The 17,464-nt window shown below is 34.1% G+C and overlaps 1 protein-coding gene across 3 annotated transcripts in view; it reads right to left on the bottom strand.

Moving 5' to 3' along the window:
* The window catches only part of GSTCD (glutathione S-transferase C-terminal domain containing), a 138,723-nt gene that overhangs the window by 91,731 nt on the left and 29,528 nt on the right, over positions 1–17,464 (bottom strand). For all 3 annotated transcript variants that reach the window (XM_039255608.1, XM_039255609.1, XM_039255611.1), the window contains exon 5: positions 14,673–14,766. In XM_039255608.1, the coding sequence (XP_039111539.1) occupies positions 14,673–14,766 (94 nt within the window). The remainder of the gene's footprint in view (positions 1–14,672; positions 14,767–17,464) is intronic.

Here is a 17,464-nt window from a genome sequence, read left to right on the forward strand (position 1 = left end):
AGCTTGCTTGCTGTATTGGACTTGCTCTCCTCTACTTCCTCTGTAGGCCTAGCAGTAGAAACAGCTCTGCAGCTACTGACCCAGGGTTTCTTCCCTTTCTTTTCATGCTTCAGGATATCCTGCCTACAACTTTGTAGGCAATCCCTCTGCATATAAAGTCTCCCTAAATGATCCAAGTTTGAATGTGCCGTCTTTTCCTACTGGCAATCTGACTCATACAGTCACTTTTCAAAAAGTGTGATCAAGGGTGTACACCGGAATCTAATATCGAATGAAAAGTAGCTGTGTAAATTTGAATATTACTTTTAATGAGTTTTAAGGTCACTTGAAAGAAACTTATCAAAAGCACTTATTTTATAAACAAAGAAAATTATTTTAAAACATCTTTTTGGCTAGATCATAGTCTGAGTAATCCAGCAATTACCTAATTTTACAGTAAACCATCTAGACTTGATGAAAGCAGATAGGCATGACTGGAAAGCAATTCTCTAAGTCATTTTCTTTAATACTGCCTTTGGCAGTTTGGTTTTCTTTTCTTTCCTTGTTTTGCAGAAAAAAATTAAGCATGAATATGTCCCCAAGGAAATGAGAGTATTTAGTCAATAAAGTTGTTAAAAAAAAAAAAAGACAACTTGGCTCTATCTAATCTTTCCCCCTCAAAAACCCCCACAAATAGTTTTTCATGCCTAGTTTTCTGAATGTGCACGCTGCCACAAAAATTCTTTTATTTTCTAACTGCAAGAGACAAGTCAAAGTAAAACCATCATATAAAGTAGTTTATTTTTAAGATAAGGAGTTGTCCTGGGAATTGACTTTACCTAATTTTATAAAATAGTTGCTATGGAATCATATGCAAAAATACCTAGGTATAAAAATTTGCACTTACAGCCAACTTTCTAAGGTAATCACTAGTTTAAACATAAAAACTAATAATTTTCTGCAAGTAAGGACATAAAATTCACATCTAGGAACATTATGTTACAAATACTGCCACTCTATCCCACTTTTCTATCTATAACTATACTTTTGTCCTATGGATAAGAATACTTTTTTTAAAAAGTTCTTCTGATGATTCAATCTTGAACAATTAAATTATTGCAGAGCCTGTGAGCTATTGTGATTGCATAGCTATTAGGGACATCTCCTTGCTTCAAGTATCTCTCCAATATGAATTAGGCCTAATTAAATAAAAATAATGAATGGGTTTGAGTGCTAAGAGGAGCTGGTTCGAAGTGCAGAAAAAAATAGTTCATTGTGTTATTGAGCTGATTTTAATCATAAATGTCTGGGACCAGCACAGAGAATGCCATTTTAAGCTAAAATGAATAATACTAATTAGTTTCCATCAGCAGAAAAATAAAGATCCACATCATTAGTTTTCCCTCTGTCTCTTAAATGTGATTATAAACATTTATCCCTTTCAAACCATAATTCTTGAAAGTTAAGCAAATCAAGAACTTTTAAGCCTAAAAACTAAGTTACTTAGTGTGAAATATTCAAACAAAATCTGGAACGGCAATCCAGGAGCTAAGCTATATGAGAAAATACCTTTTTGCCAATGTATGTGATAGTATTTATAATTAATGCAAAATCAGTGCTGTATCAGTACTATCACATAGACTAGTTACGTATAGTTTACATATTACTGGAAATAACTCTGTAAGTGTTCAGGGTTGTTTGTTCATTTGTCTTCATTAGAAATGATGTTCAACACTAAAACAAAATACAGCAGGTATGTTTGTTTTACAGAAAGATTCTTCCCTATTCTTCATTGCTTCTGGATGACACTAACAGTAAGTTTTGCTCCACTTAAAATGGGTGCTCAGTGAAAATTTGTCCATCAATAATTAATGCAACATTCCTGGAAGTTTCATCCAAATGTGCCTTGTTCTAAAATATCAAAACCTGTCATTACAGTACTTATTATCAGTGACCACTGGAAAAACTCTTAAAGGAAAACCTGGAAGAAATTCTTAGGAAAAAAAAAGCCTGATGTTGAAGGGAGTACAAATCTCCACTTCTGGGGCACCTGGATGGCTCAGTAGGTTAAGTGTCTGACCTTGACTCAGGTCATGATCTCACAGTACGTGGGTTCGAGCCCTGCTTCAGGCTCTGTGCTGACAGCTTAGAGCAGGGAGCCTGCTTCAGATTCTGTGCCTCCCTCTCTCTCTGCCCCCTGTTTGTGCTCTCTCTCTCTCAAAAATAAATAAAACATTTAAAAAAAATCTTCAATTCCAAGAGAACTTGGGTGCTGCTGGAAACAAAGCAGGACTAGTACAGTGCTCCAGATCTGTTTACCAGAAAGGTCTTCCTGAATTACCATGGTCCTACTCCAACTATATTTCAACACAAACTGAAGAGATTAGAACCCTTGCCTAGGACTGTTTTTTAGAAATAAGCATTTCACTATTTACATAGTCCTATCTCAGCCTTTCGAAGCAACTCAATCTCTGAAACATACTTATTTTTAACAATATTTAAAAATAGATAATTTGTGGGTTTTTTATTAGTGAATCTATAATATTCCAAAAACAAACCACGAAAACTTTCAAACTTGCCTACTGCCATTATAAATGTCTTAATGGAGGGGAGCCTGGATGGCTCTGCTGGTTAAGCATACTACTCTTGATTTCCGTTCAGGTCATGAACTCATGTTAGGTGAGTTCTAGCCCCACATCAGGCTCCATGCTGATGGTGAGGAGCTTGCTTAGGATTCTCTCTCTCCCTTTGCCCCTCCCCCACTTGCTCTCTCTGTCTCTCTCAAAATGAATACATAAACTTAAAAAAATTTAAAAAATAAATAAATTACTTAGTGGAGTTAGGAATGGATATAAATCTCAATTGTTCAATAAATTCTCAATTTGTTCATTTCTATATAGACAAGAAAGTTTCTAAGTAATTTTTATACTCTATATATGACCTAATCAAATTAAAATCAGATAAATGTGTTTAAGGACACAGATACTCCATGTCAAATATTTTTATTTTGGGGTGCCTGAGTGCCTCAGTCAGTTAAGCCTCCGACTTTGGCTCAGGTCATGATCTCGCGGTTCATAGGTTCAAGCCTGCGTCGGGCTCTGTGCTGACATCTAGCTCAGAGCCTGGAGACTGTTTTAGATTCTGTGTCTCCCTCTCTCTCTGACCCTCCCCTGCTTATGTTGTCTCTCTCTGAGAAATAAATAAAACATTAAAAAATATATTTTTATTTTAAAAAGCAATATTCTCAGAAGATTCTGTGTAATCCACTTTGGATAAACTGGCCATTAAAACTTTTCTTGGTAATCAGTCATCATAGGCTTTGCTTGCAAAGTACTTAAAGCCATGGTATATACATAGGGTTCTTGAAGTCTAACCCTACAGAATAGAACAAAACATAACATCATACTGGGAAGAATTATAGCAAATCTAACTCCAAGAGAAAAAAAAAAGATTTTTAACTTTTTTTCTTTAATCACATGCCACTGTTAAGTACACTTAAAAAAAGAAAAAAGGCATTGTATTTTCCTAAGAAGACAGTCTGGTTTCATGGCTAAAAACAGAAAAACAAAAAAAGAGATTTAAAAAAAAAAAAAAAGAACCCAGTGAGCTCAATGCTATGCGAATTTAAGGTACCAAAGCTATGAGCACATTTCATCACTGTTACCCTGGCTAAAGAATCATTGCCTCAATGGTAGATACTGGCCCTGTACTTACTATGGTTGAGGTTCTAAAGTAATAAAACTTGAATTTAATCTTGCTACTCTTTTTCAGGCCTTGTTTACACAAAGTGGTTCCAGACGATTTAGTTAGTAGTACAATGTTATAAAACTGTGTCATTTGCACATGTGACTGACCTGATTTAAAGTTCAAAATAAACGTATTCACTCAACCATTTTGATAGTCCAAACAAAACTGAGTCCCATTTTTCAGTACTTTGAAATGCAAATGTATAACTGAAATTGGACACTGCTAAGCATTCAGCATGAAAGAACTTTCTCTGCTTCTCATGAAGGTAACATCCATATCACTATAACATATATGAAACAAAGACATCCTCAAGGAAACTTGAAGTTTTCTGGTGGCAGGGCAGGAGCCCCAGTACAAACTTAGCCAGGAATAATATTTGAGCTATTCCTAGACCATACTAATCAGTATTTTGGAGCAATATTGATATAAAGAAACTCAAATTATGCTATGACAATTTGGCTTTCTCCATTTTTCTGGGAGCTTGAGAATAGCAACCTGTGAAATGGGACTGTCGAAGTTAAAGTCAATGTTTATGTGTATATCAGCATTGCATTGCTGCCCTTTATAAAGGAAATAGATTTAGATGTCTTTGCAGTTCTAGCCTTTTATCAAACTGTCATCCAACTTATAAATGATCTCCAGAAGTTTTCTGATAAATATTATAAAAGCCTTTATTTCTTGATATTTTCCAATATTTTTACTTAAATTACATGTTTAAATTTATTATTTTAAAATAATTACAGATTCACAGGAAGATGCAAAAATAGCATATGGAGTCCCATGAACATTTCACCCAGCTTTCCCAATGGTGACATCTGATATGATTATAGTATAATATCAAAATTGGGATGTTGTTCCTATTATAATACTGTTAACTACAGACCTGGCTCAGCTTTTACATGTGTTCATATGTGAGTGTATGTACAGTTTGATGCGATGCGATCCAATATATATGTTGATACAACCACCTGTCACAAGGGAACTCCCTTTACTAGTAGCACTGTGCCATGCCAATCTCTATTCTCTACTAACCATTAATCTGTTCTTCATCTCCCCGGTTTTATCATTTTGAGAATGTTAAATAAATTCAATCACATAGTATAGGTAACTTTTTCAGATGGGCCTTTTTCATTAATGAATGAATTATTGAGATTCATCCAGGTTGTTACAAGGATCAATAGTCCATCCCTTTCTATTGCTGAGTGATCTTCTATGCATGGACTCATCAGAATTTGTTTTAATCACTCACCCACTGAAGAACACTTGGATTGTTTGCAGTTTGGGGCTATTAAGAATAAAGTTGCTATGAATATTCTTTTTTTTTTTTTTGCATGAATTTTTTTTTTTTTTTTTGCATGAATATAGGTTTTCATTTCTTTGGGATAAATGCCCAACAGTGTAACTGCTGAGTTTTGTGGTAACTAATATATGTAGTTCTGTTTAAAAAAAAGAAGCCAAATGATTTTTCAGAGGGGCTGTACCATTTTATATTCATAGCTGGCAATGCATGAATGATTCAGTTTCTCCACACCCTATTCAACATTTGGTGCCAGTCCTTTTTTTTTTTTTTTTTTTTTAAATTTTAGTCGTTCTGATAGGTGTATAATGATAGTTCATATGCATACATGCCAATGGCATAAATCCTTTTTGGTAAAATATCTCTTCATCTCTTTTGCCCATTTTCTAATTTTCTAAAAAAAGAATTTTTTATTTTTTACTGTCAAATTTTAAGAGTTCTTTATGTATTCCATATCTAAGTTCTGTGTCAGATTTGTTTATTTTTGTAGTTGGCAAATATTTTCTTCAGTCTTCAGCTTGTTTTATTATGCTTTTAACAGAGTTTTTGGCAGAGCAAACATTTTTAATTTTAATGAAGTCCAATTTATCAAAAAGATTTGTATGGATCATGCTTTTGGTGTCACATGTAAGAGTTCTTTTTCTTTCTTTTTTTCTTTTTTTAGAGAGAGAGAGTGTGTGAGCATGTCTCTTAAAACTTGACAGAGAGAGTGAGATCATCTTAAACAGACTCCCTGCTCAGCACAGTGCCTGATGTGGGGCTCAATCCCACGGCCTTGGGATCATGACCTGAGCCTAAATCAAGAGTCAGACACTCAACCGACTGAGCTACCCAGGTGCCCCAAGACTAACATTTTTATATAAGGAATGTCGAATGCTATAATAATTGGAAGAATTTGCCTAGTAAAATTTTACCCACCTCTCTCCCACTTCAATGACTTCTGCTAATACTCTAGCTGACTTCTCTAATTTATACTAGAAAAGGAGACGAATATAACACAAGGTCAGCTAAAAATCATTCATATACATATTATATAACTTATAATACATATATGTATTATATCTATCTCAATCTCTACACCTATTTATTAGCATTTGGCACTCAGTTGAAAGGGTACTACAAAGCAAATGACAAACTCGTTCTTTGCAACCTTGTTATATTTTAAACTATTTAATATAAATTCTACCTATATTTATATATACTATCTTCTAGGGACTTTTGGTTTCAGATTAAATTACAGTTTAAATAAAAGTTGTATTACTTTTGGTAAAGCACCAAAATGCTTGTCGAGAACCCTACCCTTGAAAGAAAAGAAAATAGTTATAAATTTGTAGGGTTCTGAGTCAAATATGGTCGTCAGGTTTTGGATTTCACAGCTAAGTATAACTTAGAAAAATGAAAAACATTTATGTTAGGAAATTTTTTTCCCAGAAAATAGAAAAAAAAAAAACCCCAAACCTCTGATCTCATTCTCTTGATGTGCTTTTAGTATGTTAAATGCCAAAAGGTCAAAAGTAATAGCCTTATTTAAAGCTATTCAATATAAACAAAAAATGTTGGGCGGAATATATTCTTACATTGTAAAAGTAAGAAAATAAATATGCTAATTTTATCTAGCGTAATGAAGCAGAAAATATAAAAATCTAAGACTAATATTTTGGGAAAAAATTTTTAAGAGACAGCTACTTCTACATACATAATAAGATATGTCTACTTTCACTTAAATTTGTTAGTATAATTTTAGTATACCTGGCCTAAAGTAGAACTTTTCATAGCTACAAGTGGTTGAGAGGTTTCCGCCAGTTCTTATATTTGATGTAATGCATGCTAAACGCAGAAAATTAATTTTTTAGTTTGTGAAGAAAAAATTTAGAAAGCTTTGACCTTGCTGTTCATCTTATTTTGGTGGCAAAAGTTGAAATCAAAGCTGCTAATCATGTACTATTTCAGTTATCTATGGTAATTACTTCACAGTGTGGGCCCCATATCAGCAGAAGCAGCATCAGTTGGGTACTTCTTAAAAATGCAAATTCCAGGGCCCCATCTGAGACCTGTATGAGAATCTCAGGCTTAGTGCCCAGCAATCTCTTTTAATAAGCCTTCTAAACTACTTTGATGGATGTCCTAGTTTGAAAAGCAACATCTTAGGACAATGAAGCTTCTATATAAGTTGCTTAGAGGCCCTAAAACAAGCTTTTATGTTTTAGATCCGCCCAAGGAGGGCACTACTTATACTGTAGCATAAGGGTGAGACAATTCTTTGATATGGCGAACTTTAAACACCCCTGACTGTCTGGCAAAACAAGAGTAAGTAATTCTATTTACCATGTCCCCTGGGGTTGGTAAGAACCTTGTTAAGAATCACTGATAGGGGCTATTTAGTCCTTCCTTTCTCCACCTTCGATCCAACTCTGTCCAAAGACCTTGAACACACTCTTCCCTTGCTTACCCAAATCACTTGTGCTAGAATAAAGGAAAGGTGATCCTGTTGGTTTGTAGAAGCATAGAACAAAAGGGTGGGGTGACAGCACAGACTTCACTGAGGCCAACTTTTACCAACTACCTCACTTTACATTTTTTCCCAGCGTCAGTTCATTCTTTACATCCCCAAATATTCTGTAGAAAGTAAGTGGGGAAAAAACTGGATGTTTACATAAAACAGCATATTTCATCATAAAATTTAAAATCCTAGTCATCTATATTTATATAAAAATATGTACTTATATATTTATATATTATAAAATACTATAAATAATTATATAATTTTATACTATTATTAGTTATAATTATATGTTATATATTAGTAAATAATATATGATATAATATACATATATCATTATATAAAATATAGAATAAACATACAATATGTAAATATATATTTCTATATATTACATACATTATTATATACTATACTATATATAGTATATAAAATACAAGATATGTTATATATAAATATAATAATAATAAATGGGTATGCATAGTATATATAAAGTACATAAAATATAAATTATAAAACATAATTATAATATACATTATGTATATGAATGTTGATAAAAAGAACTGTCTTGGTACTAAGAGAGAATAATCCACTAGGATTGAAAAAGTATATATACCCATAAAGTCATAAATTCAATCAGTGATTTATATAAAAGGAGCTAGAATATACCAAGTTGTAATTCTTGTTCTAAGAATTCATACAAGTCTATCCCAAGCAAATAAAATCGACAGGGTTTAAAGCCCTCTAGAAAGACAAGAACTTACTAATCCTTCTAATAAAACTCTGCCATTATTTTTTTTCCTTTCACCTCTAACTGATAAGTATATACTTTAAACTGGGTAGTAGCAGTGGGAGGTGATCAGTGGTAGTGTTTAAAGTTTTTAAGCATTACTTCCATATCAGTCTCCCATATCATTCTCCATACCGGTCTCAGGCAGCTCAAAGTGAAACCAAGGTCTTGGGCATCCCTAATTGGTCCATATTTCTATGACAGTGGAATTTTGAATATAAGAATGAAATAGACTATAACTAGAACAACACCTAAGCAACTATCTTCTTGTTGCCTTTATTTTCAATGAGGTCATATTTCTGAGTCTCCAACCCAACTATATGATTGATATGGTTATTCTAGGCTAGGAGCAACTCCTAATATAAGAACCACTCACCTAAAAACTACTGGAGAATAGAGACAGCTTTAGGGAAATATTGCATGGAGTGGCCTAGGGCAGCTCTATTCTAAGTCTTACATCATTCTCTCTTTTATACTCAGAGAACAAGAATTTAGAGGGCAAGAACAGAAGTGTCTCTGTACTTAACAAAAGGAGTCCTCTACTCCTAAGTATTTATCGTAGCTCATTAGAGTAGGAAATTTGTTATTTGAGGTCTAAAGAGAGGCTATGCAACTGCCTGGATATCCTACTGCACTGAGAAGAGTGCGAAAGATTTTCTATCAGGGCATATTACTGATACTAACTTAAACTTTTAATTTGTCATTTTTGTATAATTCATCATGTATAGAACCACCTAATCACAACTATCTGTATAAGAAGTTTGACCATATATACTCAAAAATGAAAATAACTTAAAACAATCTAGAATTCAACTTAGTAGGTATATCTTTCACAACAATATGGATATAACAATTCTTAAATGACTGTTCAGCTATTGCAGGGCTGAACAATAAGCAAATATACAGATGATATTCGGAGCTATAATTTTTACTGTTGACAAAGATAGACACAGATACTGAATTAGGAAAAACTAGGAAGAATTTTGTGGAGTTCAACTGGAATTAGAAATATCAGTATAATCTCACCATTTTAAATACAGGTAGATATAGATAGAGAGTAGATGGTGATATATGTGATTACGTATGTGTGTGTATACAGAGATCTATTTCTTCATAGATCAATTTGTATGTACATCTCTCTGCTGAGAGGACCTAAAAACAATAACACTCCATTAGTGAGTGTTATTAGTGCCCAAATCTTAGTTTTTAAATACTATTCTCTACAAAAGGGAACATGAACGTCTTGGATAAACAGCTGACTCCAGAATGGAGGCAGGGAAATGACACAGGAGCCTGTAATGTTTCGTCTTTCTAGAATTTAAGGAAGTGGTCATAAAATGATTAGGGCATTTCCAAAGGGTCAGGAGCCAGCTTTGAAGGGACTCACAACCTGGGACAACTTGAGTACTGAAATAAATAACAACCATGATGGATTACAACTTATTTAATAAAATAATTCCCGAGTCAATATTGATAATAGACACATAGATGATAGATAGATGGGAAAATGTTCTTACAGTTGGGTGGCAACTAATACATACAGAAGGATGATGGAGATGAAAAAGCACATTTTGTAACTATCACAGGAAAGAAGCATCAAATGATGTAAACTAGTGAGTGAAATTCTAAAAACAAGACATTAGATAGTCTCAAACATCTCCCCACAAACAACTTATTAATTAAACAGAGCAAAATGGTAACATGACAGTAGAGATACCTGGCAGACCGAATGATTAAAGTTAACATCTCTGGGCCCAAACTGATGTAATGTGCTTTCTGCTATGATCCACTTCCTTTCTGTAGTGCTCCTGCCAAAATGTAGAACTTGAATCTAAGCATGAGGAAACTAGACAAATCGAAATTTGAGAAATGTTCTACAAAAAACTGGCCTGAACTCTTCAAAAACAGTCCATGTTGAAAGATAAAAGCTAAGAAATGATTTCACATTAAGGGAGAATAAACTGATGGGGTGCCTGGGTGCTTAAAGTGACTTATCAATTAAATGTACTACAAATAACTGGACTGTGGGTTAGATAATAGCATGCACTAAATAGCCTGTGTCAATAATTGTGCTATGGCTATGAGAAAACGACTAAGAAAATGTCTTTGTTCTTAAAGCAGATAGTTAAGTTTTAGAAGTGAAGTAGCATAATGTCTACAGCTTATTTACAAACACTCCCTAAAATAGAATAATAATAGCAGTAGTAGTAGTAATAATAATGACAATAATAATACTGATGGTATAAATTAAATCTTCAGCTCTCTTTTCTTCAAACTAAATAATCTCAATTATTTTAGCCCTTTTAATCTATGTGAGACAAAAGGATTCAAAGTTGCCTGGTTTAAGCAGAAATTTGGGAAGTTAACAAAAAGGGATCTGTAGTCTCAATTCAGTTGAATTTAATAAAAAACTATTGAGTACTCACCCTATATTCAAAGAGCTCACAGTTTATTAGAGAAGGAAAACATGCATATAAACAGAGTGGAAGAGAAGTATACTATACGTACCAAAAATGAAGTATAAGAAAGTACTAAGGAATGTTGAGAGGGAGTGACTAATTCTGCCTAATATATTGTACTAAGCACTTTATATATTCATTCATTGAATGTACCAACAATCTCATCAAGGTAAGTACTATTTTATCCCCATTCTGCAGATGAGGCAATTGAGGCATAGAGAAGTTGAAAATCTGGCCAGAGATTATCTAGCTAGTTAGAAGTGCAGGTATGAAACTCAGACATGCTGACTCCATAGCCCATGCAAAAGGCTTACTGGAGGAAGCAGCATTTGAGTTGATCATTTAAAGGTAAGTATAATTTCAATAGGGCAGGAAGTGAAAAAAAAGAATGTTTAAGGCTGAAGGAAAAATAAAAGTGAAGGCATGGAGATAATACATATAGGTCATATAAGGGAAACGGAAAAGTTTAGGGAATGGTATGTAAGATGTGGGAAGAGAAACGGTTAAGAACAGAGGCTGGGAGATTAGACAGCCTTAAGAAACAAATTAGACTCCATCATGAGGATTAATACAGCCTTTGTTAGTAAAGAGAATGATTCTTATAATATGTACCATAATCTTTTTTTTATTTAAAATTTTTTTTTAACATTTATTTATTTTTGAGGGACACAGCATGAGCAGGGAAGGGGCAGAGAGAGAAGGAGACACAGAATCTGAAGCAGGCTTCAGGCTCTGAGTTGTCAGCACAGAGCCTGATGCAGGGCTAAAACCTATAAACTGTGAGATCATGACCTGAGCCGAAGTTGCTCGCTCAACCAACTGAGTCACCCAGCTGCCCCTGTACCATAATTTTGACGTAACTCAACATATTCCACATAAGAAGTCGGCCTTTGTGACATCCAAATGAACCTAGTACTAATAAAATCTTATTACAATCAATCTCTTCTAAAAATACCAGAACACAAATCATGAGAACACTTTCACAGTGACCTCCACACCTATGTATATAATAATTTCATTTCACAACAATCCTATTAACATGTAATACTGAAATGCCCAGAACTGAAAAAAGAACATCTACAATGCAACAATTCTGCCTTACTTTAACACAGACCATATAAACCATTTAAGAAACAGCGAATGAAATGTAAATAATGTAGCTCTCCTGTTATAGCTCCTTGTTTGTCATAATATTTATGAAAACTAGGTGATCCAATTAAAGGGATATAATGAGTAATATATTCCAAAAACTCTGTTAGATATGCAGTTCTAACCAGTAAAACAACCAGACTTGAATGCTTAATGCAAATCTCTGAGTTGGTAGCAGGGGTAATTGATTGTTCAATTAATAACTGAAGATAATATTTTGGCTTCATAGTAAATTAATTATGGGTAAAGCAAAGCATGTGACACTTAGAAATCTCTGTATTCATTTCTTAGTAAATATTAGTGAAAATCTGATTTTTATTTACTATAGTTTTAACGTATTCAAAATCTATACTGTAACCAGAATACCTGAAACAATCCAAGTTTGATAAAAACATTTAAAATATTCAGAATGTCAGAAATATTTAAAATTAAAACATTAACAAATTCATTAGTGACTATTTTTCATATATTTAACAAAGACCAAAAAATGACTTTATTTTCTATAAAACATTTTTGAGGCAGAGTTCTTAACTGCCCAATAAAATCTTATTCTGGCCTGGAAAGAATTTTATCTCCTTGGTTGACAGAATAGAATTAATTAGTGAGATATACACAATATTGAGGAAGCACCACAGAAGAGAATAATATGAAAAAGGCAGACAAACAATTTCAAAGGGCATCTGGAAATCAAAAGTTATATTTGGCTTAGTCTAAAACTAAAGAATAAGTGGACAATTAAAGAAATAGAACATTAAGGTATAAAAAAGTTCTCTCACCTAAAAACACCTAAAATGGTATGTAAAACTCAACAATCATCCTTCCCCTGTCTAAAAGGATTTCTGAGAGTAAAGGGAAATCCAGAAGGCCTTAACAAAAAATGAAAGGAACTAAACAGCAGTGTAATAATCTTGAACAGACACCACAGCTGATGGAAAGGGTAGTTGCTAAGAGGGATCTAAGCTTTAATAACAAGACAAAGAAGAGTGGGTGGTCCTGGATACCTAACAATGTGGAAAGTTGTAATCAATATCACTACATGAAAGCAGAAACCTTGAAAAGCTAAATTCCTATGAAATGATACATTTAAAAAAATTCTATTCAATAGCAAAGGAAGATGATAAAAATGTAACTTGTCTATTTAAACCTCAGCTCCAAATGAAAACGTTAAAGGAATCTCATGCTTAAAAACTGTTAACTGGTCTTAAGTTCTAGTACCATGAGTTGTCTGACATCAGCAAATAGAAATTCCTTCTGTGAAAAAAATTTTTTAAATGTTTATTTATTTTTGAGAGAGAGAGGGACAGAGAGATAGAGCGCGAGCAGGGTAGGGACAGAGAGAGAGGGAGACACAGAATTTGAAGGAGGCTCCAGGCTCTGAGCTGTCAGCACAGAGCCGGACGCTGGGCTCGAACCCACGAACCACGCAAGATCATGACCTGAGCCCAAGTCAGAACCTTAACAGACTGAACCACCCAGGCGCTCCCTTTCTGTGGATATTTACTCTTAACCCAGGCCCCACAAGATTCTCACAGATTTAAGTAGCCAAAAATGAATTCACAATATAAGATTACAAAACTATTAGGGAAATAAGACACCAGGACTGAAATCAACAGAAAAAACAAACAGAATTATATCTGAATGAACATCAAGAAGTATTAGAAATAACAGATACAGAATATAAAACAACTATGCTTTAAAAATTATGAAAAGAGGAAATTAAAACATGAGCAAGAAAATGTTATTACAAAAACAAACAACCCAAATATAATTTCTAGCACTGAAAAATCTATTATTTAACTAAAACCCTAACTATAAAAATCTTTTAAACACTACTTTAAACAATTAGGGAAAATGATTATGGGACTGTTTATTAAAGTATCAAGGAATTCTTGTTAATTTTTGTTAGGTATGATAAGAACATGGTGATTATTTAAGATGTCAGTATTTCTTTGAGGTATGCACTACAGTAGGACAAGTTACCGGGAATTTCCTTCAAAATACTTCAGCAAAGAGACAGAAAGGAATAGATAAAGCAAATGTAGGAAAATATTAGAAATGTTGAATCTGAGCAATGTATATATGTGAAATTTTTATAACAAAAATAAAATGAAAACTTTACTCATATGTGGAATTTAAGAAACAAAATAAATAAGCAAAGGAAAAAAATAAGAAAGAGATAAATGAAGAAGCAGACTCTTGGGGCACCTGAATGGCTCAGTCAGTTAAGTGTCTGACTTGATTTCAGCTCAGGTCACAATCTCAGTTTATGAGTTTGAGACCCATGTGCTCTGTGCTAACAGCATAGAGCTTGTTTGGGACCCTCTCTCTCTGCCCCTCCCCTGCTTGTAAGCACACTCTCTCTTAAAATAAATAAATAAATATGAAAATAGAAACAACAGACTCTTAATTATAAAGAAACTGATGTTTACCAGAGGGGAAGTGTGTAGGGGGCATACATTAAACAGGTGATGGGGATTAAGGAAGGCACTTGTCCTGATGAGCACAGGGTGATGAATGGAAGTGCTGAATCACTATATTGCAAACCTGGAACTAAAATAATATTGTATGTTAACTAATTGTAATTAAAACAAGTACTTAAAGAATTAGAAAAAAAAAAAGAAAAGAAAACTCAATGGATAATACAATCAGAATATTAGATAAAGCCAAAAAGAAAATTAGAGAATTCGAAGATGGATCTGAAGAGACTATCTAGATTATGATTAAAACTTAAAGGAAAGAAAAAAAAAAACTCACCTTCCTTTGGGCTCACTGCTGCAGGGAGATTGCTCCAATCAAGGGTCCAAGTAGGGCAAGGGTGGGGAGAAAACATCACTTCAATGCCTTTTTCCTAGAAATAGGAAATAGACTCTTTCCGAATTAATGAATTAATAGAATTCTGTTGTGTTTTAGAAGGCCAAATTTATATTTTCTACACTGACAAGAAGAAACACAAATATTAACAGTCATTAAATGTTCCTCAAAATATTTAGTTACACAAGGAATATGATATGTTGTATTTTTTGATAGCATACTTTCCTACTTTTTATACCTAGATAACAAAAAATGCTATTTTTAAATTACTACCTAAAACTACATAGAAGTAATAAGCTATCTAGAAATAAATTAGGTGTCAAAAAGAAAAGCTACCTGAGGATAAAAATTTTATCAAAAACATTCCACAGAGTATAAAATAAAAAACTGATTCTGCATATGTCCATCAGGATCTGTCTTCATATCTATGAAAGTTGTGACTGCCTAGGAATTATATTTACATGACAAAAAGCACCCACTTTAACATAATACCCCCAAACATCATCCATACTATTCTTTTACAAGTGTTTATAATGCCTCTAAAAAAGGATTCCTCTGTTGTAACTAAATGGTTCCCAACATTTCCAAAAATGAGGACCACTTTTCAATATATAAAAAACTTCTCAGGCTCCTTCCCTATGTTAAAAGTCGTGCGTTTATTTATTTGATCTGCAGACAGTTATATGGCATACATACGGATTCCCAGACCCCTTGCAATCACATTCTGGGTATGTGGCCCACAGGATAGATATTCATGGTTAAGGTATTTTATCTTCAGAAATATTATATTCAAATGAAAAATTTCTGAGAATCTATCACTAGTTTGAATCAATTAGCTCATGAGATTACTTTCCATTATGAAAACTAGTTGAATTCTGGTACCAAAGGAAATAGTATAAAGATTGTTTTATGAAGTAAAGATATATCTAGAGGTCTAGAGAACTTACCTGCTTCCAGAAAAATAAACACATCTCTCTGACATCATCTACCTCTATTCTATATCCCTTATTCTAGCCTAGCCATTCTGAACTTGCTATCCCTCATTTGACCAAATTTAATCTTACTTTAGAGTCTTTTCAAAAATACAATGAGATATCATTTATACACCATTACATTTATAACATATAATTTAATAGTTTTTATAATATTCACAGTTGTGCTACAATCAATACTAATTTGAGAATTTTTTCATCATTTCAAAAAGAAGTCCCATATCCATTAGTAGGTACTTTCAATCCTCCCCCCAACCCCCCACCAGCTCCCTGACCTAGGTAACTATTAATCTACCTTCTATCTCTATAGATTTTCTCAGGGTCTGTTCAGTAGTTGAACCCTCTGCCTAGAACACTTCCTCCAAATCTTCAATTCATTCAGGTTATTTGCTCAACGGTCTTCACCTTGTCAGATAAGACTTCCTAACCACTCCATCTACAAAGCACTCTAACTCACATAACCTCCACCCCTTTACCCCACATTATTTTTTTTTTATAGCACTTACCATTACCTAATGTGTTCACACATTTAATTGTGTTTTTTCCTTATTTACCTCCCTCATCAGAATTTAAGGCCCTTGAACTACAAAGCTGTCATCATCAAGACAGTATGGTATTGGCACAAAAACAGACACATAGACCAATGGAACAGAATTGAGAACTCAGAAGTGGACCCAAAAGTATACAGCCAACTGATCTTTGACAAAGCAGGAAAGAATATCCAATGGAAAAAAGACAGTCTTTTTAACAGATGGTGTTGGGAGAATTGGACAGCAACATGCAGAAGAATGAAACTAGATCATTTTCTCACACCATGCACAAAAATAAACTCCAAATGGATAAAGGACCTGAACGTGAGACAGGAAACTATCAAAACCCTAGAGGAGAAAGCAGGAAACAGCCTCTTTGACCTCCACCGCAGCAACTTCTTACTTGACACATCCCCAAAAGCAAGGGAATCAAGAGCAAAAATAAACTGTTGGGACCTCATCAAGATTAAAAGCTTCTGCACAGCCAAGGAAACAACCCAGAAAATTAATAGGCAACCAACGGAATGGGAAAAGATAGTTGCAAATGACATATCAGATAAAGGGTTAATATCCAGAATCTATAAGGAACTCACCAAACTACATGCCCGAAAAACAAACAACCCAGTGAAGAAATGGGCAGAAGATATGAACAGACACTTCTCCAAAGAGGACATCCAGATGGCCAACAGACACATGAAACGATGCTCAGCATCCCTCCTCATCAGGGAAATACAAATCAAAACCACACTGAGATACCACCTCACGCCAGTCAGAGTGGCTAAAATGAGCAAATCAGAGAACTCTAGATGCTGGCGAGGATGTGGAGAAACGGGCACCCTCCTACACTGTTGGTGGGAATGTAAACTGGTACAGCCCCTCTGGAAAACAGTGTGGAGGTTCCTCAGGAAACTAACAATAGAACTCCCCTATGACCCAGCAATAGCACTGCCAGGAATTTACCCAAGGGATACAGAAATGCTGAGGCATAGGAGCACATGTACCCCAATGTTCATAGCAGCACTCTCCACAATAGCTAAAACATGGAAAGAGCCTAAGTGTCCATCAATGGACGAATGGATCAAGAAGATGTGGTTTATCTATACCATGGAATACTACATGGCAATGAGAAACAATGAAATTTGGCCATGTGCAGCAACATGGATGGACCTTGAGGGTGTTATGCTGAGCGAAATAAGTCAGGCAGAGAAGGACA

Source organism: Hyaena hyaena, unplaced genomic scaffold (genome assembly GCF_003009895.1).
Source record: "Hyaena hyaena isolate Hyena2069 unplaced genomic scaffold, ASM300989v1 scaffold_535, whole genome shotgun sequence".
Classification (NCBI taxonomy): domain Eukaryota; kingdom Metazoa; phylum Chordata; class Mammalia; order Carnivora; family Hyaenidae; genus Hyaena; species Hyaena hyaena.